We start from the raw sequence: 25,774 nt of genomic DNA on the forward strand, positions 1-25,774 counted from the left end.
GGTGCCCATGATACCATAATGGCATTACAGTAGCTTATAAAAGAAGTATGGACACAGAAATCCCTCCCTAATGATTGGAATATTGGAAATCTTTGCACCATACACAAAAAAGGAGATATCTTTGAATGCACTAATCACAGAAGAATTACGCTTCTAAATGCAGCGTGAAAAATATTTTCCACACTACTATGTCACCGTATGGCACCATATGCAGAACGGATAGTAGGAAAATAGCAGGCTGGTTTTAAAGGTGGTAAATCGACAATTTTTCAGAATGCAACCCTGAAACAAATTTTAGAAAAAACACTGGAATATGGCATTGACACTCATCACACATTTATAGACTATAAAGCAGCCTACGACTCTGTGAATAGAAGAGAAATGTTCAAAGCAATGAAAGAGCTAGGAATACCAAAAATGGGTTTAATAATAAACACCAACAAAACGAAGTAGATAAAAATAAGCACTCAACCACAAATCCTACGGCCACTTGTTATAGAAAACGACGTCATCGAAGCAGTGAACGAATTTGTATACCTGAGAGCGCTCCTTGAGACTGAAAATAATACTACCGCAGAGATAAACCGCAGAATTTGCAAGGCCAACAGATGCTATTTTGGGCCCAATCTCCTTAAATCCACATTTTATATCGAAAAATACAAAAATTAAACTCTACAAAAATATAATACGCCCAGTCCTTATGGTTCAGAGACCTGGACTTTAACAAAAAGTAATGAAAACATGTTAGGATTTTATGAAAGAAAAGTACTAATGCTAATCTATGGAGCAGTGAATGATAACCAGTGTAGCGTGGAGAAAACGATACAATTTTGAACTTTATAGGATATACCTTACTTACTTACTTACTCCGTGGCATTACAACCCTTCGTGGGTTTTAGCCGACTCGAGAACATGCCTCCACTGTTTTCTGTCTTGAACAACCTCCATCCAATTCTCCACGCCCATAGTGCTTAGGTCTCCTGCTATATTATCTCGCCACCGGAGACGAGGGCGTCCGCGTGGTCTCCTTCCAGTTGGGACTTCCTCCCACACCAGTCTTACTGTTCGTTCGTCAGAATGTCTTCTGAGGTGTCCTGCCCATTGGAGTCTTCTGGACTTTATTTCTTTTATGATGTTGGCGTCTGGGTAAAGTTTTTCGTGCTCTTTGTTAGTTCTTATCCTTATCTTAGGATATACCAAGAACCAGATAGCGTAAAACATATTAAGATAGGACATCTGAGGTGGATAGGGCATGTAATGCGGATGGAATAAAATGACCCAGCTAAAAACGCTGCTTGATCGACTCATTGGTCAGAGAAGAAGAGGAAGACCCAGACCAGAACAAGGTTCCTTGTTAACATCGATGAAGACATGAGAAATATTAGAATATGTGCTTGACGGAGTAAGGCGATGGATAGGGAAGACTGGAGAGAAGTTCTTGAGGAGGCTAGGACCCACGTAGGGTTGTAAAGTCAGAATGCTGATGATGATCGACAGTAATACAATAGATATTAATAGTTGCCAGTGATAGTCTCCGCGGTAAATTTCCGTAGATAATTTTTGAAACACTTCCTCTTTTAGGTATTTTTGTCTAACCAGTCTTAACCAAAGAAATTTTTAATGCATAGCCTACCATAATTATCACTTTTTTGGTATAAAATTTATCTTTATAAAAGTTCTAATTGTTATTCAGTTTAAATTCGTCATTGGCTGTAAATTTTTTAAGTTTATTTTTAAAGTACTACACTCATTTATGTTCATTTTGTTATTTGCATATGGTGGAATAAAAAAATATATGAACGCCATGCATAAATTGTCATTTTTCATTAATGTAATTATCACATTTGACTGCCAATTAGGCGCGTGCTGTCAACTTTTTCGCGTATAAATTAATTTTATTGTCTTCAAAAAAGTTATATATACAATTAAACAAATCGGAAATTAAATAATTAGAAAACTAAATGTAAAGACATTTAATTATGTAAACTAGTACTAAAATTTTTGCAAATGTACAATACTCGATCATTATACTTTCTTGCCTGCTTCGAACGTACCCCTCCCCTACTAATGTGCATCTTCTCCAAGAACGGTCGCGGAAGAATCTTTATTGCCGGGTTCTCCGAGCCAAGTACTTCCCTTGTGATACTCGACACGCAAAGAACTGCAAAGCACAATAGACTAGACGTACCAGTGGTACCGTTCGCTAACCGTATCGCGTCAAGTACCACGGGTAACAACGCGAAGTGGCATGCTTGTAATGACGGTACTAACATGTGCGCGCTTAGATTTCTTTCATTAATTAGAAATCTAATTTAATTGAGAACGAATTGGGAAAGCTCGAGAAAAGTATGACAGTGTTTGTAGTGGATTTTGACTATTTTGTGTGAAATTATTTATTGGTTTTACCATGGCTGCTATTTTCGGAAGAGTTCATAGCAACAAGCGAAGACACAAGTCTGGCTGTTCTATACGAATCAGGTAATGACAGTTATAATTAGAACAAAAAATATACAAACCAATCATCTTGAGTTTTTTACGTGTTAGATGCTTTGATAATCAAGCAATAAAATAATAATATACACACAGCTGCAAATTTCGTTGCTTCTATGAGTCCTTTATATGCAATTAAACGTAGATTTTTTTTACTTTATTAGCTCTGTAAGTCAAGTAGGACCATGGTTTGATTCACTATGTTTGCGCTTTTTAGTACCAATTTCTTGTTTTTAATTTGTTCTCATATTTTCTCGCATCTTTCGTCCTCTTTTTATTTTGTATTTACCTGGCCTTGGATCATGACTTTAATCGTAATCCTGTTCTGCAATAGTGCAATAATATTCGTCCTAGTGCTATAATTTTTTAATTTTTGCTCTTCTGTATACGTTTTTACTTTTTAAGTGTATTATTAGAGCGTTTGGATATCGATTATTTAATAACTCCCTAATTTCCCCTTCTATTCCTTGTTTTCTTTTAAAAGTGATCCCTAAATGTCCTCTTCCAACTTTTTCTTCTCATCTTAATCTTGTGTATGGTTATTTCTAAAGAATAGAAGGTAGATCCTGTTTGATGTTTTTATTTTCCAAGTTTCTCTATATTGTGTAGTTACTATTGTTTCGTGTTATTCTCTTTAGGTCATTTGTCTATTTGTCCTGGGTTCCCATCGACTCTTGTTTTACATTCTACAATATTTTCTGTCCTTCTGTGATGTTTGGTGATTTCCTAGCAGTACTTTGTGATCTTCTACCTTTGTCTTTCTTCGGAGAATATCTTCCATCTTCGTATTTTTTCTATACCTCCCAATATTAGTCCAAGCATAGAGCTATCTATCAATCGTCTGTTAATCATCATATAATCTAGTAATATGGATATTATACTTGATTATCCTTATTACTTTTCCTAGAGCTATTTGTCAAACAATGCTCTTTCTGTTCCATTAATTTGAATGCTTTCACTGAGGCACAAAATTTGATACTGCTTGAGTTCATCTGTATGTCCACTTTTTATGTATCGCTTTGGAATTCTTGCAATAGCATTAAAATGGATTTACTTAGGTCTTACTTATTTAATGGGTTAAATAGCTTAGGTGACATGGATCTCCTTGTCCAACCTCTCGGCCGATGTTAATGTTTTCAGCAGTGTTATGAATTTTTACTGTAGTTGTTGCATATCTATATACGTTTAGATAATATTGATGTATCGGGGGTAATGCTACATTTCTTCAAAGCTTCAACACAGTACATAATTCCACCATGTCAAATGCAATATTAAATTGCTTAAAATTAGCACAAACGGTCCACCGTTTTCCCTAATAGTACTTTTAAATTGGTTCGTCCCGTAACCTGACCGGAACACTGTTTGCTGTATTGATTAGGACGAGCCCTAACAACTATATAATAGGACAAATTAAAATTTATAACAAATTTAGGCCTTTGACCGTTAATTAATTATTATTGTTTTAATATTTATAATAAGAGTGCTAAATAAGCAATATTTTTAACGATATATAATTACAAAACGTAATTAATATTGTTTTATACAATCCTCATGACCTAGTAATGTCATAAGAATCATCAAAATATGTAAATTTATTAGTGACAACTAAATAATGGGACAGTCGCAATGGGACAAGATAAGACAGGCTGTGACAATATGTTTGATCGTTTGTTCTTCGTTCCATTCGTCTCTAATGGCTCACTTGCTCGTTTAACGTGGCTTGGACTCTCATCCTCGTATCAAGGTCTTTCAGCATACGTAGGTCGTATGATTGTGCTTTCCTTTTCTGCACTGTTTTGAGTTTGACTCGAAATACTCCCACCAGTATAACGTGGTCTGTCTCCAAGTCTGCTCCAGGATAAGTCTTGACAGATGTCAAGCTGTTTCGGAATCTTTTATTTACTAAAATGTAGTCTATTTGATTCCTAATAATTCTCCCGGGTCTGTCTTGAGGGGATTTCTACGTGTACAGCTTGCGAGGTGGTAATTGGAAGAATGTGTTGGTGACAACTAGTTCTGAGTCTTCTGCGAATTTTTCTAGGAGGTCTCCTCTCTCATTTCTGACTCTAAGTCCATGTGCTGCAATGTACTGTGTCTTATCTCCAGCTCCAATCTTGGCATTAAAATCGCCCATAATGATGAGAATTTCCTGTCGAGGAATTTTCTGTATGATACTGTTGATGTTCTGATATAACTCAATTGCTTCTTTATGCCCTTTGTCTGCAGTTGGAGCATAGATTTGGATGATGTTTTAATAGGGTTGGATTTTACTTGTAGTAACATCACATCACTCTGATATTGGTGTAAAATTCACTATCACATCACTTTTTCTCGAGTAATATACCTTGTGATCTTCTATTTGTAACTTCATTGTATTCTATAACAAAGTTTATTCTGTTAAAAAGATAACCAAATAACAGATAATTCACAACTTTCTAAATTAAACGATGTAAAAAAGATTTAGAAAATAAATTAAACAAAATAAACTTCTAAACTTAAACAATGTCACAAAGAACGAAAAGTAAACAGATGTAGGCGCAGACGAATCAGCTGTTTATCTGTTTAAAGCTCAGATCACAGAATATTATATAAAAATGTTTGTATTTTGAAATTCCTATTGCGCATGTACAAACTCCGAGTTCTCTTCAAATCCCAAGGATCGGTTGAACTAGTTCTGACCTACGGACTAAGTTAGCGCGAACGACAAGATTCCGAATTAACAGTCCCTCTCAGTCCAAAACTTGATCACCGCGAACGCTCATTTTTACACCGCGAAGTAATCCTGAACGCATCCAAATCGCGAACGAAAATATTATTTATATATGTAACAAGAGGAACATTCCATTAAAATGAAAATCTACTGACCGAGGAGAAAAACTCAGTCATGAGAAAGATGAAAAAATCTCTTGGACCTTTGTAGGCTCAAAAGGCTGCAAAAAAGAACTGTAATAGCTTTATTCGACTTTGTTGGGATCTCTTGATTGAGTAGGCTTAGCTTAGCTAATAAGTTTTATTGTATTTATATCGAATTAATCGACAATTATTGATTGTAATAAAAATTATATTTGTTTTCTACGTATCGATTTTCACTCTGGAAATCGTTTTCAAAAATATTTTAAATAAGGAATTATTTAACCTGTAGTTGTTTATTAATTGGCAATTGGTTTTTTAGACAGGTAACTTAATTGGCCTCGATCTTATAGACAAATAGTCATGCTTTGAGTTAAAAATTCTGATAGTGCTATCAAATTCTGATTTTTGTGTGTTTATATGTTATTTGTTTATGTGCTATGTTTCTCATCTAATTTAAGATGGCATGTGTCTGATCTTATATTAATCCATTAATATTGGTACCTATATTGTTACTTACTTCTTGTATTATTGGTAACCAGGGCCGGCTACATTCTGTTGATGGTTTCTGCTTCGTTCATTGTTCTCTTTTTGTTTTATGTTACTTATATCACTATTGATGCATCTTTCCCTTGTACTCTAACTTCATTGTCTCAGGAATGTTTGCATATCTGGATTTTTTCAAAGTCTCTGTTTTTGATGTAAGATTCATGCTCGTTTATCCTGACATTTAGTGGTCTTGCGGTTTCTCCCACATAAAAATTGTTGCATTTACAAGGCATTTTATAGATGCAGTTCTTTTATCTCTACTGTGTGTTGTTTGGTTTGGTTTTGGGTAGAATAGATCTCCGTGTATTGGTTGTTTTGAATGTTGTTGCAATGTTGTCTTTCTTTCATATATTTTTTAATTTTTCTGATAAGACTTTTACATATTGTATTGTTGTTATCTTCAAATTTCTTCTTGTGAGCATTTCTGGATTGTTCGTGGTGCTGCGTTGTTTATTTTTTTCGATGAAATGGATTTTAATTAGAGCAGGAAAGATTTGATTATTTGATTTGTTACCAAATTTGCCATCCACTACCTCATTATTTTTATTCCTTGTTCTAAGAACCGCTTTAAGATTTTTGCTATATACACAAATATAGGATGGTGGTGGATTGCCGCAAAAGGTCGAGTACCCTCTATATAATTCTTTGAACCATTTATTGCAATTTTTTACTTAAAAAGTCGTATAAATGAACAGAATCATACTTTTTATAATAATATTATAGGCTTAAAAGTACCTAATTTCTATTATAAGTACCCAAAGTATAATTCATATATTGTTACAAGATTAAATCTTTTATTTAATCTATAATTATACCGTTGCAATTGTTACCGTGTCGGGAAATTCATTGTTAGAATTCTTACAAGACTAGTAAATCGAGTACCTTATCGAGATTTCTGTCAAGAAACCTAAATCGGATGTTACGTAAATCATCAGGTTTAAAAATGATGAAAATCTCACGTAAAATAAAATAGTTGTTTTTCGAAGTAAATGGGTAAATGATCAAGAACTGATGATAATTTCAAAACATTATTTTCATAAAATTTTAATTGGCTATATGATGAATCTTCTATGTGAAATAATTACATGGTGTAAACTCGAATTTTAACACAAGTCTGTAAAAATTTTCAAATCGGTATGATGTATCATCTGTATATACTCTAGTTGTAGAGACAAAAATGCCACTGAACCTCTAAGAATCATACGAACAACCTGAATTTTGCTGTCAAATGTCAATTTTAGGACGCCAAAAAACGATACAAGAAAGTTTACCACTGTTACCCTCGGGCTTTCTCCTAAAACCCCCCTCCTAGCGGGGGTAAAACGGAAAAAATCGATTTACCAAGAATCTGTACACCGTATATTTATAAATATCATTAAGCAAATAACAGTAAACAATGGTTAAAACGAACAAACAATTAATAAAATTTTAAATCAAAAACTACACAAGAAAACCCTGAAATTAGTATTTTCACCACCAGAGAAAAAACCCACTATCTTCTGCTCGATTACATAGCCAAACACATAAAAAAGAAAGGAAAACACCAGCTTTTAGAACAAACAACGGCAAATATATTAAAAGCAACAAGCACCAAAATAAAAAGCACCTACACAGTGGGGTATACAAACTTAAATGTAGCGACTGCCAAAAACTTACATCGGTCAAACTGGTAGAACCTTTAACAAACGTTTAGCAGAACATCCAAAATAAAGGCCTTAAGCAAACTTTATTAGAATCTATAATATGGAAATTAACAAATTAAAACACATAAACATAATTCTGAATGACCATCTTGAGACAAACAGTTCTCCCCCTATGTCGTTCACTCCCGAAACAGCTGTAGTGATAAAATATTATAATAAATTTTGTGAAAGTTTTGAAAACAAAGTTTTCAGTGTTTTATTGTTATATAAAATGAATTCTCATCAAGTAATGGTCGAATCCATCACTTATCTTCTTTATTAGTTTGTCTTTTTGTAATACCGTTTTTTAGGGGGCGATTTTAAAAGTTCATTATTTTTAACACGTAAGAAATATTATTAACAGTAGATATGCTTAGTTTTAAGACTACTGCAATACACTAAAATACATATGAAAACATTTTAATGTAAAATTTTATATTCTTTAACTTACCTCTTTTAGAGCATTTAATAGTAAAAAGTCCTGCCTTTATTTCTTGTTCAAAATAATCGAATAAAGCTTATCAGCTATTATCAGCTTTCTATAGACTATTCAGTTGTTTTTGGTATAGCACAATAACAATAATTAGTTTTTAAAGCTATTAAGTTAAATGTATTTATATACAATTTATTAATATATAATATGTTGTGAATCAAATTCATAGATTTTAAACAAGCCTACGACTCAATTAATAGAAACAAGTTATATCAAATATTACAGAGCTTTAATATCGCCCAAAAATACATCCGACTGGTAAAAACAACAATGGATTCGTCAATACCAACTGTCAGTGTCCAAAATAAGCTCACTGAAAACTTTACGATAGCCCAAGGATTAAAGCAAGGAGACGGGCTGGCACCGACACTATTCAACCTGACCTTGGAATATGTGATAAGACAGCTGAATATAGGAAGAGGTAATCTAACAAATAAATCAATACAGATTGCCGCCTATGCCGATTATATCAGCATCATATCTCGCAGAACAGAAGAGGCGGCAGAAATATATTCACAATTAAAATCAAAGGGAAAAGAGACCGGACTAGAAATAAATATTCAAAAGACAAAAAAGTTAACACAGACAAGAGCTAGGGGAAACAGACGCACAGTTGAGTTAGAGGGCGATATTGAGACGGTAGAAAGTTTCACATATTTAGGAGTTGCATTAAACACGGATGGAACAGAAGAACCAGAAATCCAAAGAAAAATAGTAAAGGGAAACAAAGCTTATTTTTCACTCGATCATGTGTTTCGCTCCAAAAACACACACTGGAGATCGAAAATCAGGGTCTATAAAACTATAATCAAACCAATAGTATGTTATGCATGCGAGACATGGGTGATGACAGAAGAGACAAAAAGAAAACTGGAAGTCTTCGAAAGAAAAGTCCTAAGAAAAATATTTAGACCTATTAACGAAAACGGAATATGGAGATCAAGGTATAACTCTAACCAGATGAACTCTACCAACTGTTCAAAGAGACACCGATCTCAGAATTCGTTAAACTTCAGAGACTTCGCTGGGCTGTTCATGTAGTAAGAATGGAGACAGAAAGATTGCCGAAAATGCCTAGATAGTAAAATGCAGGGCGCAAGACCAAAAGGAAGGCCACGGAAAAGATGGGAGGATGAAGTGGCAGTAGACGCGCAAAATTTGCTAGACGTGAGAACCTGGAGAAGATCGGCGCGGGACCGACAAGGTTGGAGGCATAGTTTGGAGGAGGCCAAGGCCCGATTTGGGCTGTAGCGCCATTGGAGAGAGAGAGAATCAAATTGTGTAAGAAATCAAAACAAACAAAATTCTTTCTTTAGAAAAGCAGCAACACTGTAAACAATTTGAATTGAATATAATATAAACACTTCAGTTTGGGAATAATTTTCCTACTAATAAATCCACGTATATAAAAAAGGATACAATCCTTAAATTTAGATTTATTATCTTCTACCAACACAATGATAGCCAACAACTACAACTACACAAGTTGTTGTCTTCCGGAAGCAGATCTATGTCAGTTTTTATTTTATTATCTTCAAAGAATATTATTTTCCTTCTTCATCCTCTAGCTTGTTAATCCAGTAACATGTTCGCGGCACTTTTAGAGGGTGATATCTTGTAATTTCAATTCATAATAATAAAGATGGTAGGCAGAGTTTAAATTAATAGGCTTTGATACACACCAAAATACCTGTTTTGTCTTGGAATTTCTTGTAGTACAACCCAATGCACTGTTATTTTATTCTAAATCACAAAAACCGAAAAATAACCAATATGTATTACAAAAACTATGTCTTATCTAATTATGATTTAAAAATACACTCGTATAAGTAAAAAATGATTATTTTTCGGCGAGGAGATTACTTTAAACTTAAAAAAAAACATTCTCACAAAATTCCATGTAAATATCACGGGAAACAAGTGAAGTTTCAAACATTGTTTACATTTTTTGCACCCTTATTTGTTTCATCTAGTTTATTATTACTCCATCTATGGATATATCTGACTTTTCAAAATATTTTCTGATTTTTCACTTGACACTATGATCTTTGCAGAAGAATATAACTGCAGAGGCTGAGAAGTTATTTTTTAAACTTTGGTTTTTCTAATTAGGTGCTGATCGAGTAATTTTGGCACGTCTATATGTGGATTAAAGTTAGTTAGATGGTATTGTTTGTTGTTTCATTTTACGGAGTTTATGTCAAATATTGCTCCAAAGGGAAACTCGTTACATTTTCCTTATTTCCTACCAAATTACACCTTCGATTTTGGGATTTTGATGGAAGTAGGCAACGACAGCATCGTTATAAAGTTTTCTTTGCAATACTTATAAGCTTCTGGTTTATGGTTGTATATGGTTGTCTAAAATTAGTAAAACTGGTTCATTCTCTCTAAAGTTGGCATACTTTTTAACGTGTTTTAACCACTGAAAAAAAGTTCCTCAATAATCCAGCCGTTCTTGCAACATTTGTAAAGAGATCCAGGTGGTCCATTTCCTTCCAGAAGTGGCGTCATTCGTTGTCTTGCATAAATAAAAGTAGGGGCAACATAAGTAACTCTAGCGTTGAATGCACAAATAACTATAGTGGTTTGTACCTTTTCACCATACCTTACAGCTCCTAATCTCTTTTGCCCTTTTGTTGATAAAATTTTGTTGGTGTCTTGAATGGTTGTAATGGCTGTTTCGTCCATATTATAAATGTTGTTGGATATAAATTGAATTTTTCCATCACGTTTTCAAGGTTTTAGAAAAATGTTTCCACCTCGGTCTTTTTGAAGTCTTTTTTTCGGTTAAGACTAGTTGCTTTAGGTTTCCGTACTGAAATGGATGGATTTCTTTTTAAAAATCCTTCTAACCAATCTTTACCAGCTACCCTGCTTGTTGTGTTACATGTGTAGTGCCGAATACAGCCGAAATCGAGGACGATATTTATAGAAAATTGCATAAATTTAATCAAATAATTAGCAAACTTAACACGAACATATCAATCGAAAAGACAAAATGCATGACCACAGCTGCAGCCAATATTATTCAAACCCGTGGTCAACAATAAAATAGGTAACAAAGACACGTTCCTTATACAAGCCTTAAACAAAGCAGCAACGGTAATAAATATAGTAAGAAACCTACCAAACATTTCCCTAGTGGGAAAACTAAAAATCCGTAAGAATCGAAGACATATTACCACAATGTGAGATGCAGGGTGTAATAAAATCTGGAAAACAATAATGGTTTAATTACGTGGGAGGAATCGAGGAAGACAGACTACGGAAGAATGCACTAGAGGAAAACCCAGTTGGAAATCACACGCAAAGGTTACCAAAGAGACTAAAGTATAATTGGTCGTCCACCTCGTAAGTAATAGTATAGCGATGAATCGATATAAGCAGATCAAGAGATTTTATTCAAGGAGAAGAATTCTTCAGAGTGTATGGGATAGTCTGTGATATAAAAAGTCTTTTATCAAATTCCAGAAATATAACGCATGGTTGTTTATTTTCAGGCATGGAAACCAAATTGTAGTTTCTTCTTTAAACTTAACATAAACAGCTGAATTTCTGGTTAACTGAGTAGAGCGTATGGTACGCCTCAGGTAAATTGGTCATTAACCATAATTGGTGGGTCTATTGTTATATTTAATTTGATAATAACATGTTCAATTTGATAAATTAACACCTCATAAAGTACCTTAAACAAAATTTTGATCTAATTACTGTTTAAATATGACTTTCATTGTTTCTCGGATTTTTTACATTAATCTTACAATGTTATAACCATTATTTACAACAAAAAAACCCGAATAAAGAATAGACGAAACTAATTTAAAACCCATGACTAACCTCTCCACGGTTATTTAACCAAAATAAACGAGAGCAATTTATTTATAGAAAAAAAAAACAAGTGAAAGTGTCATCATAGAATGCCGGTTAGGGGATCTTCAATCGCTTAATTTTTATGATAATTCGTTATTGTTACAGTTGCATTAATTATCGTTAGAAAGTTTACATAAACAATTTACATATTTTGTCGGATATTTGTTTAAAATTTATGGTATTTTTCAGCAACGCTTTCGTAAACTTGTTTTGCTAAAAAGCGAAAACATTTGAAACGCTGGACGTCTCATTAATAAATTATTCTAGTTTAAATAACGGACATTTCTTCATTATGTTAAGAAAATGTTGTATACCCTTTATTCATAAAATGAATTTTTGTATCTAAAGCATCTTGTCTAGCAAACAACTCTCTGTGTCGAGTCGTGTTTCTGCCGCGTATGTTATTATTGATCTGATGACTGTCTTTCATTTCTTTTTCGATATTTTATTCCTCCATATTGTTTCATTCAAGCTGTGGCGCACCCAGGGGGGGGGGGTTTGGTGGTTAACCCCCCCCCCCCCCCGGGCATATAAAGTAAACAATATATAAAGAATAGTAGGAAAATGTAACTTGTCTTTCACACACAATACAAAAAATCCAAAACGCTGATAATCCAATAATTAATAATATTTTTCATTACATTTAGATATAGATACCTAATGGCTTATAAAAAATTAGACAAAACGAGTCTGTTGCGAGTAGCATGCGCCTACAGAAATGTATCTGCGGCGGCGTTGTAGACTATCACGGGTTATGTTCCCCTGCATGTGTTAGCAGTAGAAAAGAAAAGAGACATCTCTATGGGAGAAGAAAGCATTTGACAATAGCTATAAAAAAAATAAAGGGAAAGATCAATGGAAAAATGGCAAGAAGAGTGGAACAACAAGGAAGATGTTGCTCAGTGGACAAAGATGCTGATCCCGAGCCTAAGGGACTGGGTAAATTGTCTGTTTTAGGGCGTATCTTCATAGGTTCAGAAAGACAGATACAGATAAATGCCTGTACTGCGAATATTCCGACATTGTTACTCACACAATGCTGGAGTGTAATAGATGTACAGTGGAGAGAAACAGAATGTATAAAGAAATAGGTATGAACCCTGTGACTGTAAGAGATGATCGTGAAGTTGACGGGAAAGACGGAGGGATGGAATAGTGTTCACAATTACATCCAAGCAGTCATTAAAAAGAAAGAAGAAGAAGAGAAATACCAACCGAGCTAATGACAGAGATAAGATCTAATTGCTATTTTAATGGGAATAAGTCGCAATTGAAGGTTAAAATAGGTTTATTGACGTTTGAATTTTTGATCTTTGATCTTGCACTGATAACTTGTTTATAATTAAACAATTAATATAAAAAAGAATAGCGGTTGGTACAGAAGTACATCTAGCCTTCATCTACCTAGAAAAGGCGTATAATACAGTTCCAAGACTTAAATTATGGCAAGCTTAACAACAACTCGATATTAATCTATACCTTTTAGGAATAATCACAGAAGTGTACAGGGATAACACTACTTACCTAAAATCGGATATAGACTATCAGAGCCAATAAAAGTAACTAAAGGACTAAAACAAGGATGCAGTATGTCACCCTTACTGTTTAATTTATATATTGAGGTAGCCCTCAAAAATCGGAAAAACCACTGCCAGGGAATGGGAATCTCCATTTGCGGATGACCAAGTCATCCTAGCTCAAGATTCTTATGATCTAGAATTTATGATAAAGCGTCTATAGAGAGAATATTTAAAATAGGGATTACAAGTCAGCATGAAGAAAACAGAATATTTACTTAATTATCAGTTCAGATGCAAGGTTTGAAGTGTTGATAGACGGGGACGTGGAAATCAAACAAGTGAAAAAATTTAAATATTTAGATTCACTCATTGCTAAGAATAGCTTGGGAGAAACCGAAATTAAACACGAATTAATCATGGACGTAAAATTGTAGGATGCCTGAACTCCTTATGGTGGGATCACCACATTTTCAAAAGGAACAAAAAAAGAATAGGGCAAACCATGATTGAATCAGTTCTTTGTTATGGCTCTGAAGTATGGACAATTAATGCAGACCTGAAGAGAAGATTGTTGACAGTTGAAATGGATTATTTGAGAAGAAGTGCTAGAACATCAAGGCAGGAAAGAAAGACTAACGAATCTATAAGAAATAACATGAATGCTACAGAAACGGTCATTGACAGAATAGAAAGAAGAGGTTCAAAATGGTTTGGACATCAATTGAGAATGCCTGACAAACGTTGGCCCCAAAAACTTCACAAATGGAAGCCCCCTGGAAGAAAAAAAGGAGGTAGACCTCGACGCTCATGAAATGAAGGAATTAGAAGAGCGATGGAATCAACAGGTTTGGAGGAGGAGCATGCCTTGGACCGGGAGGATTCCCGGAGGAGAACGGGAATACGGCAATAGCCGTCTTCAAAATGTATTGTATTTACAAGTTGGATTAACGTCAAACGTCAATAACCTTATTTTAACCTTCAATTGTGGCTTATTCCCATTAAAATAGTAATTACTTTAAAATGCCACAAGAAAATAGCTTCAGAACAATAGATAAGATCTAGATAAGAGAAGGGAGTGTTCCAAAAATGTCGTCAGCCTTACAGTGGCCACCCCATTTTCGGAGTACGGTACGTGCGACAGTCAACTGCGCATAAGTAAGAGAGGGTGGTTTTAGTTGGTAGGCAGGATAATAGATACCTGAATATTTGGAACTGCTATCTTTAGTACTTTAAATTAAACTAAAACCCAAATTGTAGGGACTCAATATGGAGGGAGCATAAAAAAATTTCAAACCCCCCCCCTAAGACAAATTCTGGGTGCGCCACTGCATTCAAGCATCCTGCGTCTCTGTTTGCTCTATTAACTTGATCTGCCACTTACGTTTCAAGATTTCCTTCTAGACAGTGTGATGCCCAGATATTTAAACTCGATCACTTGTTTTATTATCTATCCTTTCAGCTTTAATTAACATCTTGATTTGCTATTATAACCATGCGTTTGGTAATTGTAGTCATATTTGTATCTAATTTATACAGCTGATTGTAATAATGTTTAATACGGACTGTTGTACATCTTTATTATTATTATTTTCAGTAATACAGTATCATCATGACCTAATATAAAGTGCTTAACCTCTATCTATGCCATGAGACCTTGTGCCGCCTGTCCCATGTCATAGTCCTGTCAGGACTTTACATTCATGAGCCATTCAGTCTCATGACACTGATATCCCAAAAATCAACTTAACTAATTTCGCAACCTTTGCTGATGACACTGCAATAATAGCCATTGTACGAACCATCGAGCAAAAAGACAAAAGAGCGAATCTAATCGTTAAGAAAAAGAGACCAAAATTCATAAAAATGGCCTCTTAATATGGCGGACATATCCGGAAATGCAAAGGCGCCAAATTTAAAACTATGTTCCAATATTATTATAAGCACTATGTTCCAAACATTTAAAATACTTTTTTTAACACTAGAGCATAATAAAGTTTTAATTAAATAACGATAATAGTCTATATAGCGTATGTTCAAAAGTAGACGGAGACAATTTTAAAACAAGGATAACAATAAATACAGAGAGATAAACCACGAGATTAGAAAGACGATAAAGCAGGCAAAAGAAAAATATTTTGAAGAGCAATGCAAAGAGATCAAAGACCTTCAAAATAAATATGATCTGTTTAACCTGCACAAGAAAGTCAAAGAACTGGCAGGACTAAGAAAACAAAATCCCACTTGTGCAATTCTGGATAGACACGGTACTGCTATAACACATACGGACGAGAAAATACAAAGATGGGCAGAATATATCGATGAATTGTTCGATGATGAAAGAGAAGATCTGGAGCACATAGAACTTACGTCAGAAGAAATAGGTCCATATATTACAAAAGAAGAAATATTGCACGCATTAAAAACAATGAAGAGCGGAAAAAGCCCTGGACCTGATATGCTTCCTATAGAAATTCTAAAAATTCTAGATGAGAACCACATTGATGTTTTAGTGACACTCTTGAACCAAATTTATAGTTCAGGCGTATTACCCAAAGAGTGGTTAACATCTATTTTTATTTGTCTCCCTAAAAAGAAAAACGCAAGAGAATGCAGCGATTACCGCACCATTAGCTTAATGTCTCATACGCTAAAGTTACTACTTAAAGTCATCCCTAACCGAATATATCACAAACTGGAAATAGACGTTAATAATACACAATTTGGTTTTCGCAAAGGCCTAGGAACACGTGAAGCTCTTTTTTCACTTAATATAATACAAAGATGCCTGGACGTCAATCATGATATATACGCATGTTTTATTGACTATAATAAAGCATTCGATAAAGTACGACATAAACATTTAATGAATGTCCTGAAATCAAAGAAGATTGACTACAACGACCTCAGGATCATATCAAATTTATACTATAAACAGCGAGCAAAAGTACGTGTTAACGAACAGCTGTCAGAAGAAATTGAAATTAGATGTGGAGTAAGACAGGGATGCGTATTGTCGCCAATTCTTTTCAATGCCTACTCCGAAGAGGTCCTGAAAAAAGCTCATAAGGGTGAAACAGCTGGAATAAAGGTAAATGGAGTTCCCATTAACAACATTAGATATGCGGACGACACTGTGATCTTAGCCGAAAACATTGAAGATCTTCAGAGACTGGTGACCAGAATAGCAGAGTATGGAAAAGAGTATGGTCTAACAATGAATGTCAAGATGACGAAATTTATGAGAATATCGAAAACTCAACGAAATAACGAGAATCTTCTAATAAACGAAACCAACGTCGAACAAGTGGACAAATATGCATATCTGGGAACAATGATTAACTCCACAAATGATTACAATCAGGAGATAAAAATAAGAATAGAAAAGGCTAGAGCAAATTTCAACAAAATGAGAAGAGTTCTATGTACCAGGGATTTAAAACTGGAACTAAGAGTTAGGTTGGCAAGGTGCTATGTTTTTTCGACTTTATTTTATGGAATGGAATCTTGGACCTTGAATATGACATCAATGAAAAAACTGGAATCATTTGAGCTGTGGGTGTACAGAAGAATTCTGAAAATATCATGGACAGAACACGTCACAAACAAAGAGGTTCTGGGAAGGATGAACAAAGAAATGGAAATTTTAAATTCAATAAAAACAAGAAAATTAGAATATCTCGGACATATTACACGTGGAGAGAAATACACCTTGCTCCAACTGATTATGCAGGGAAAGATCCAAGGAAAGAGAAGCATAGGGAGGCGTAGAATGTCATGGCTGCGCAACCTGAGAGAGTGGTACGGATGTACATCAAATGAACTTTTCAGAGCAGCCGTCTCAAAAGTCCGAATAGCTATGATGATTGCCGACCTCCGCCACGGAGATGGCACTTGAAGAAGAAGAAAAGTAGACTCAACGAGCTTCAGGTTAAGTAGTTACAAAGTTACAAAATTTGTAAAAAAATATTTGCCTTTAAATATTTTCTTAACTATCCATGATTAACTACTTCAACAAACATTATATTATTTTGTTTTATTTTAATATTACATTGGCCCTCTAAATTGACAAAAATTTCTAATTTCCTATTTAAAATAAAATAATTATCCAAAAGAAGTAACTGCCAACGTGATTCGTCGAAATTTAAACCAGTTATAAATCCATAACACCCAAAATTTGCTATTAGTCAAATAAATTTGGAACAGGTTTTTCACTCGCCTTATCAGTATCAGTACAGTAAAACTAGTTTTAAGTTCTTACATTTTTATTGGTGAATCGATAATTTTGGGTACGACTGTTTGTTAGTAGTCACACCACTAACGAATAGCTGTTGATTGTATTGTTTTTTGAAGGCGTATGAGTAAAGCTGAAATATTATTTGATAACACGGTAAACCAATTAAAAAGGAACGTGCCTTCAAGAGGTGTAACTTATTTATACTTAGAAAATTATGGACAATGATTCAAGTTTACAATTAAACAATTCTACTACTTAGGATTAAGTGCTACAAAAGCTGTAACTTTGATTTTTTCTTATGAAAGATGTTATATTGTCGGGTTACAGACACAATATGTACATTAACTAAAATATGGACGTTTGAATACTTTGAAATAAAAGATTTTTTCACTATATTTTTATTTGAATAAACCAGCTTTAAAATGAATTAGGTATTTTTTAAATTATTCTATTTTACATGTATAAGGGAAAGTATCCGAAATTATACCGGTGCCAATATTGTACCGCCGCTGTATTTATCCTTTATGAGAAAGCCAGAGTGCTCTTATGTCGTTTAGTGGAACACTAATTACTACCTAGAGTTGAGTGCTGAAGTTTTACAACATTCACATTTGTCGATTTTGTTTTATCGATATTTTTTTTGTATTTCATGGTGTTTCAGTTTAGTTTTCTAGTTCCATACGTAAGGTTACAGCATCTGTAAAGGTGTGTGGAAACTATTTTGATTCATAAATACAAGTAAAGCATGTATTTAGGTGTATAAAACTGAGATGTTTCCCATTGCCGGACCATTTTTAGTTTAGAAATCGTAGTATATTTATATAAAGTTTCCTGTATTGTACCACGCCGAGTTACAATTTTTGGGTATTTAGGACCTACTTATTTTCAAAAATAAAAAAATAAATAACACACACCATTCTTGTGTGCTTTAGATGCCCAAAGGAAAATATGGGACTTGGAATGTGTGCGACATGAGCCGGACTCTTCAAATATTTCCTAATGGAGACATGGGATTAAATGAATACTGCCGGCAGTATGGAGTCCCTAACCCTACCTTGCTCCGTCACCTTAAGGGAACCAATGTTAAGGCAAATGAAGGCAGTGTGTTACCTTTTGGCCAAGGCAGTGTATTACCAACAGCGGTAGACAAGAAGCTAGTTGATCACATTTTAAAACTGGAGACGGATCCTCCTAAAAGGATTCAATAAAAGGAATGTTTTCGTCTTTTTTTTTCTTCTGGAAAAATTGTTAAGGGAATAATATTGATGCATTTCGCATATTTACCATTGTCGAAACGGGTGTGGGCACCGTGCAGAACGAATGCCAAAAAGTTCTCGCAGGTTGGATCAGTGTCCAGTGGAGAACGCGGAGTCAACACGACAGTTGTTTACTGTGCGAGTGCTTCAGGAATTTACGTTTCACCTATGCTTATATTTAAGCATATGCGAATGAACAATGGTTTGAGGGTTAGTATCCACCAGGGAGTATGGTTGAGATATCAGAATCAGGCTACATGATTAGTAATCTCTTTGTAAAATGGCTTTAACATTTTATTGATTCTGTAAACCCAACAGTAGAAAAAAAGTTCTTTTGGTACCGGATGTACATACAAAGCACTCCAAGAATCTTGAAGAAATGTTACGTACTAGAAAGCACGTTGTAATAATGCTACAATTGCCTGGGCATACGACCCATCGCGTGCAGTCTTTGGATAGATTATTCTGTAAGCCTTTCAAAGGCTACTGCACTCAATCAGTTGAAAAGTGGCTTCGTTCTAACCCCGGATTATGTGTTACTGTTACACAACTTCACGTAGCTAACTTGATTTCTCAAGCTTTTGGGAGAGCAGCAAGCATTGAAATTGCAGTCAATGGTTTACGAACTAGTGTAACTAAGAAAGTAGAAGGCTGAAGGAAAGAGCTGGAGACCCATGCTTACATATATGGATGTGCTTAACTGATTAGGTACAGAAATATTAACGAAATACTTCGTAAGGATTTTGTATGTTTTAACTCTTGGTCAGTTAGTAAATTAGTAAAGCATTTGAGTGAGAATAATAATTAAAGGGTGCAATCTTTGAGCACAGTACAGATACAATTTTATGGTGTATCTGGAATAAAAATATGACTTGACATCGTGTATTTAAGAAACATTGTAGCATTGATTTAATTTTTCGTCAGTTAAAACTTACAAAATACCAACTACTTATTTAATTCCTACATCTATAATTTAAATTACATAAACTTCTCCCTAACGCGGTGATCATCGATGTACCGATCTCCACTCCATTTTATCTAATCTTTGAAATTAAAAGATAACATTTAATCATATCTGTCTTAATTACTGCAATCTACAATTTTCTTTTAAATAAATACAGTGTTATTACTGTTGCACAAGTTGAATTACAAAATGCACTCTTGCGGAAATTTTAAATAGGAATATATTTGTAATTATTGGTTTTGTGATTTAATATTTTTAGTTTCTTGATATCCGTAATAGTTGCATGCAAGTTTTGCAAGTAATGTGTGAATAAATGTACAAATAAACTTTTAATTACATGTATTAGAAAACAGAAGTATCCTTTATTCTGTGTCCTTAATCCTGTGATATATACAAATTTTTATTTACAATTTGATTTATGTACAGTATATGTTGTGAAATTAGAAATGGGTAATTTCGAAAATACCGAAGAACACTACGAACACATCAAAAGGGCGATTCATTTAGCAGCAGAAGAAGCACTGGGGAAATGTGACGAAAATCATAAAGGAATAAAACCATACTGGTGGGGTGAAGAAATAGAGAAGGAAATTAAAGATAAACGTCGGAAATACCAAACATTCTTAACAACAAAAACAGAAAACGATAAAACAATTTACAAAGAAGCACAAGCCAAAGTAAGAAAAAAGATCACTCAAAAAAAGAACGAATCATGGGAACAGAACTGCCAAAAGATCAACACCTACATAGGAGGTAGAAGAAGCACAGAGAGTTGAAGATTGATTAAAAGTATGAGAAATAATAAGAAAAAAGACGTTATATCACCAATAACAACAGAAAAATGGGAAGAATATTTCAAAAAATTACTAACAGAACAAAGACCAGAATTTGCTAACATGGAAGACAACACGATAGGTATACGTATAAATTCATCACCATTACAAATAAGTAAATCAGAGATGGAAGAAATAACCAAATCCCTGAAAAATGGAAAATCCCCTGGTCCTGGTGACATCCCTGCAGAATTAGTGAAAGCCGGTACAGACAAACTCCAGGAACAGTTAAGAAAACTCTTTCAAGACTTATTAAACTGTTTATTCGGGCTGTTGGGCCGTTGTCTTCTGTTGAGATTTGTTCTCGACGTTTCGCCAACACTAGGGGTTGGCATCTTCTGGAGATGTTGATGCTTCGCTTGTAAGCAGAAACTGACGACGCGTTGTACTACGGAGGCAATATTTATAATTCCCACTCGCCTCCCCTCCACTGGTTTCGGCTTGAGGGGGCGTGTCGTTGTTTATAGTAGCTTTTCTATCTCCGTGTTTGGCGGGAAGGGCGTTTGTGGATTTTAATACTGGTATCCATGTTTTGTTGATTTTTAGTCCTTCTTCTATCCTATTGAAATTGTTTGGGTGCTTGTATATTTCCACCGCTTCCCGATATAACCGTGGGTAGTACTGTAAAGTTTTGTCCAGCATCTGTGTTTCTTCAAATAGTATTCGATGTTCTCCGCTTCCCAAAGCGTGTTCGGCAACGGCAGATTTGTCGATATGTCCTAAACGACAATGGCTTTTATGTTCATTTATCCTGGTGTTGGTGTGTCTTTTTGTGGTTCCCACATATACCATTCCACATGTGCATGGTATTCGGTATACTCCGGCCGTTGCTAATGGGTCGCGTTTGTCTTTTACCGATCTTAAACAATCCTTGATCTTCTTTGTAGGTCTGAAGATGGTCTTTATGTTGGCTTTCTTGAGTATTCGCCCAATTCTGTCCGTTACCCCCGATATATAGGGCAAGAACGCTTTCCCTTTACATTCTGTTTCTTCGTCCCTTCTTCTAGATACGTTGTTCATCGCCTTGTGTATTTCTCTTCTGGTGTACCCATTAGAGGTGAGCGCTTTTTCAATATAAAGAAGTTCACTTTGGAGATGTTGTGGTTCACAAATTCTCTTCGCCCTCTCTGCCAAAGTTTTGATGATACCTTGTTTTTGGCTAGGATGATGATTTGAGTTCCTGTTTAGGTATCTGTCTGTGTGTGTAGGTTTTCGATACACTTTATGTCCTAAGTGACCTTCCTTTCGATTTACTAATACATCCAGGAACGCTAGTTGTTGAGCTTTTTCCTAGCGTTCTAGCGTTACTAGCGTTCCTGGATGTATTAGTAAATCGAAAGGAAGGTCACTTAGGACATAAAGTGTATCGAAAACCTACACACACAGACAGATACCTAAACAGGAACTCAAATCATCATCCTAGCCAAAAACAAGGTATCATCAAAACTTTGGCAGAGAGGGCGAAGAGAATTTGTGAACCACAACATCTCCAAAGTGAACTTCTTTATATTGAAAAAGCGCTCACCTCTAATGGGTACACCAGAAGAGAAATACACAAGGCGATGAACAACGTATCTAGAAGAAGGGACGAAGAAACAGAATGTAAAGGGAAAGCGTTCTTGCCCTATATATCGGGGGTAACGGACAGAATTGGGCGAATACTCAAGAAAGCCAACATAAAGACCATCTTCAGACCTACAAAGAAGATCAAGGATTGTTTAAGATCGGTAAAAGACAAACGCGACCCATTAGCAACGGCCGGAGTATACCGAATACCATGCACATGTGGAATGGTATATGTGGGAACCACAAAAAGACACACCAACACCAGGATAAATGAACATAAAAGCCATTGTCGTTTAGGACATATCGACAAATCTGCCGTTGCCGAACACGCTTTGGGAAGCGGAGAACATCGAATACTATTTGAAGAAACACAGATGCTGGACAAAACTTTACAGTACTACCCACGGTTATATCGGGAAGCGGTGGAAATATACAAGCACCCAAACAATTTCAATAGGATAGAAGAAGGACTAAAAATCAACAAAACATGGATACCAGTATTAAAATCCACAAACGCCCTTCCCGCCAAACACGGAGATAGAAAAGCTACTATAAACAACGACACGCCCCCTCAAGCCGAAACCAGTGGAGGGGAGGCGAGTGGGAATTATAAATATTGCCTCCGTAGTACAACGCGTCGTCAGTTTCTGCTTACAAGCGAAGCATCAACATCTCCAGAAGATGCCAACCCCTAGTGTTGGCGAAACGTCGAGAACAAATCTCAACAGAAGACAACGGCCCAACAGCCCGAATAAACAGTTTAATAAGTTAGACGATGGCCGTGAAAGCCTAACGCAATTTATCTTTCAAGACTGCTTGAATGGAGCCGAATTACCAAAAGAGTGGAAATTATCTATCATGTCAACTATCCACAAAAAGGGCAGCAAGGATCAGTGTGAAAATTACAGAGGAATTGCGGTAAACAGCACAATAAGTAGGATGTATGGGAAACTTATTAAGAACAAAATAGAAAATGACTATAGAGATTACGAAGCAGAGGAACAAGCTGGTTTTAGAGCTGGGCGATCCACAGTAGACCACCTGTACTCTATTACGCAAGTTATTGAAAAAAAAAACAGCCGTCAATAAAGAAGTTCACCTGATGTACGTAGACTTACAAAAAGCATATGACAGTGTACCCCTAAGTAAACTATGGTCAACCCTACAGCAAACCAACATTAAGCATGGTCTTATCAAAGCAGTCCAAAGTCTGTATAATGGAACGACTGCAAAAATTAAAACTGGATCAAGGATATCTGAAGGATTTAAGGTCACGAAAGGACTAAAGCAGGGTTGCTGTATTTCGCCTACCCTTTTCAAAATTTATCTGGAACAAGCACTCAAGCTGTGGAAAAGAAAATGTAATGGCATGGGAATTCCTCTCAATGACGAGACTACACTGTACACCTTATGTTTCGCTGATGACCAAATACTGATTGCTCAGGATCATGACGACTTGAGTTACATGACTCGGAAGCTAATAGAAGAATATAACAAATGGGGTCTCGAAGTCAACATTAAGAAAACTGAACCCATGTGTATTGGAGGGACAAAACAGTCCATTATATTAGACGATGGGGTAGAAATTAGAAACTGTGATGAATACAAGTACATGGGTATGAAGATAACTCAAGATGGAACAAACAACTCATATACAACACCATACTTAAAAGTGTAATCACATATGGCAGCGAAGTTTGGCAAATGAAACAAAGAACAGAGAAACTGTTACTAGCAACAGAAATGGACTTCTGGAGAAGAGCAGCAGGAAAATCAAGAAGAGATCGGATACCAAATGAGAGAATACGTGAAATGATGGGAGTCAAGCATACAATAGTTGATGACATAAAAACAAAACAGTTAATATGGTACGGCCATGTACAGAGAATGCCAGATGACAGGATTCCAAAACAGATTTTGACGTGGACACCACAAGGGAGAAGGAAAATAGGAAGGCCGAGAAAAAGCTGGAGAGAGGGAATTGAAAAAGAACTAGAGGAAAGAGAAATCCCTCCAGGCCTATGGCTGAATAGAGAAGAATGGCGGTTAGGAGTCGGAAGGCGTCGGAGAACGCTGTAAACCGATAGTAGTAGTATATGTTGTATATGTTAATTAGCTTAGCTGATAATTATTTTGGGCTTCCCAGCCATTATTATACACTATTTGACTCAAAACAGCCCAAAACACTTCTGTAGGCCTCGCCTGATGCACATTTGGAGGGTAGTCGCGCCTGGGAACAAAATTTACATTTTGAGCAGTTAGCCAATCTGTCGTTCTCCTGGCGTAATAGCATGGCGCTAGGTCGGGCCAAAATATGATTTAATCTTTGGGGTGGTGAGTATTTATAAATTGAACAAGCTTTGTAAGACACCTGTCAACGTAATTGTCAACATTGAAAGCTTCACCGCGAACACGCCCAATAAACAGCTGTGAAACACCAGCTTCAAAGATGGCACACTATACCAAAATTTTATAGGCAAATTTCACTGTTCGATTAAACCTAACTTCGTCCGTTACATCTTGTAGATTGCGTGTATAAAATCCGTCGTTGGCCTTCATTTCGGAATTGGATAAAGTAAAATACTTTTTTTTATAAATAATGAGAATTTTACCAGGAACATGAATACGTCTCAATGCACGGCAACATCTAGGAATTTTTTCTAACTGGGCTGGTGTGTACTTAGGAGCTTTTTTTCTTTTATATCGTTTTAAATTATTTCTAGAAATTGTTTTACTTACAGTCATTCGTGAAACATTATATCTTCGACCAACATTTCTCAAAGACTTTCCTAATTGTTTCTCCATACTCTGAAATAATCTCTGTTCCCGAGAAGGAGTTAAAACTCTTGGTCTTCCACTTTTGGGCAAATTAAGATATGGTATACCATTTTCACACTCTAAAACTTCTTACAATATCGCGTTTTGGTACATGTACAACTAAACGATAAATATTTTGACGAATATTAAGTGTTACGACATCTTAACGAACCGTAATTGTCAAAACTGACATTGATTATATCGTTTAAATCTGTATTTTTAAAACGATTGATTCCTAGTATTTCAGGTAAATCCATTTTTTTTCTTTTTTATTTTTTATGCAACATGTCAGTTGTAGTTGAACTCATGACTTTCTGTAATCTGTTGGCATATGTTGAGTTGGTTTTACCGTAGACAAAACCATGGTACCAAAAGTGATTTAGTAACTTCTAAACTTCGGTTTCTATCGAGTTAATCTTTATTTTAAATAATAAATATAATAAAAGCAAAAATAATAAATAGCAATAAAAAATATTACCGTCTGTTTACAAAAACAATGATTTTTAATGAATTAACGTGTTAATGTAAAACAAAAAAACTGAACAAACAATTAATGACAGAATAGATAAGTTTTTTTTGACGAATTTTCGTTTATTTCATAATAATCTCTTGTAGATTTTTTAATGTTTACAAAAACCTTTAGAATT

The 25,774-nt window shown here is 35.1% G+C and overlaps 1 protein-coding gene across 4 annotated transcripts in view; it reads left to right on the forward strand.

Annotated features, from left to right (window-relative positions):
- Positions 1-25,774, forward strand: part of f (espin protein forked) — a 334,034-nt gene that overhangs the window by 219,315 nt on the left and 88,945 nt on the right. Inside the window, exon 1 of one of the 4 annotated variants that reach the window (XM_072522332.1) lies at positions 2,156-2,478. The exons of the other annotated variants lie outside the window; for them this stretch is intronic. Within the exon in view, the coding sequence (XP_072378433.1) occupies positions 2,408-2,478 (71 nt within the window). The 5' untranslated portion in view covers positions 2,156-2,407. Of the gene's footprint in view, positions 1-2,155; positions 2,479-25,774 lie in introns of those variants that run through there. 4 annotated transcript variants of the gene reach the window in all.

Source organism: Diabrotica undecimpunctata, chromosome 2, assembly GCF_040954645.1.
Source record: "Diabrotica undecimpunctata isolate CICGRU chromosome 2, icDiaUnde3, whole genome shotgun sequence".
In the NCBI taxonomy this organism is placed as follows: Eukaryota; Metazoa; Arthropoda; class Insecta; order Coleoptera; family Chrysomelidae; genus Diabrotica; species Diabrotica undecimpunctata.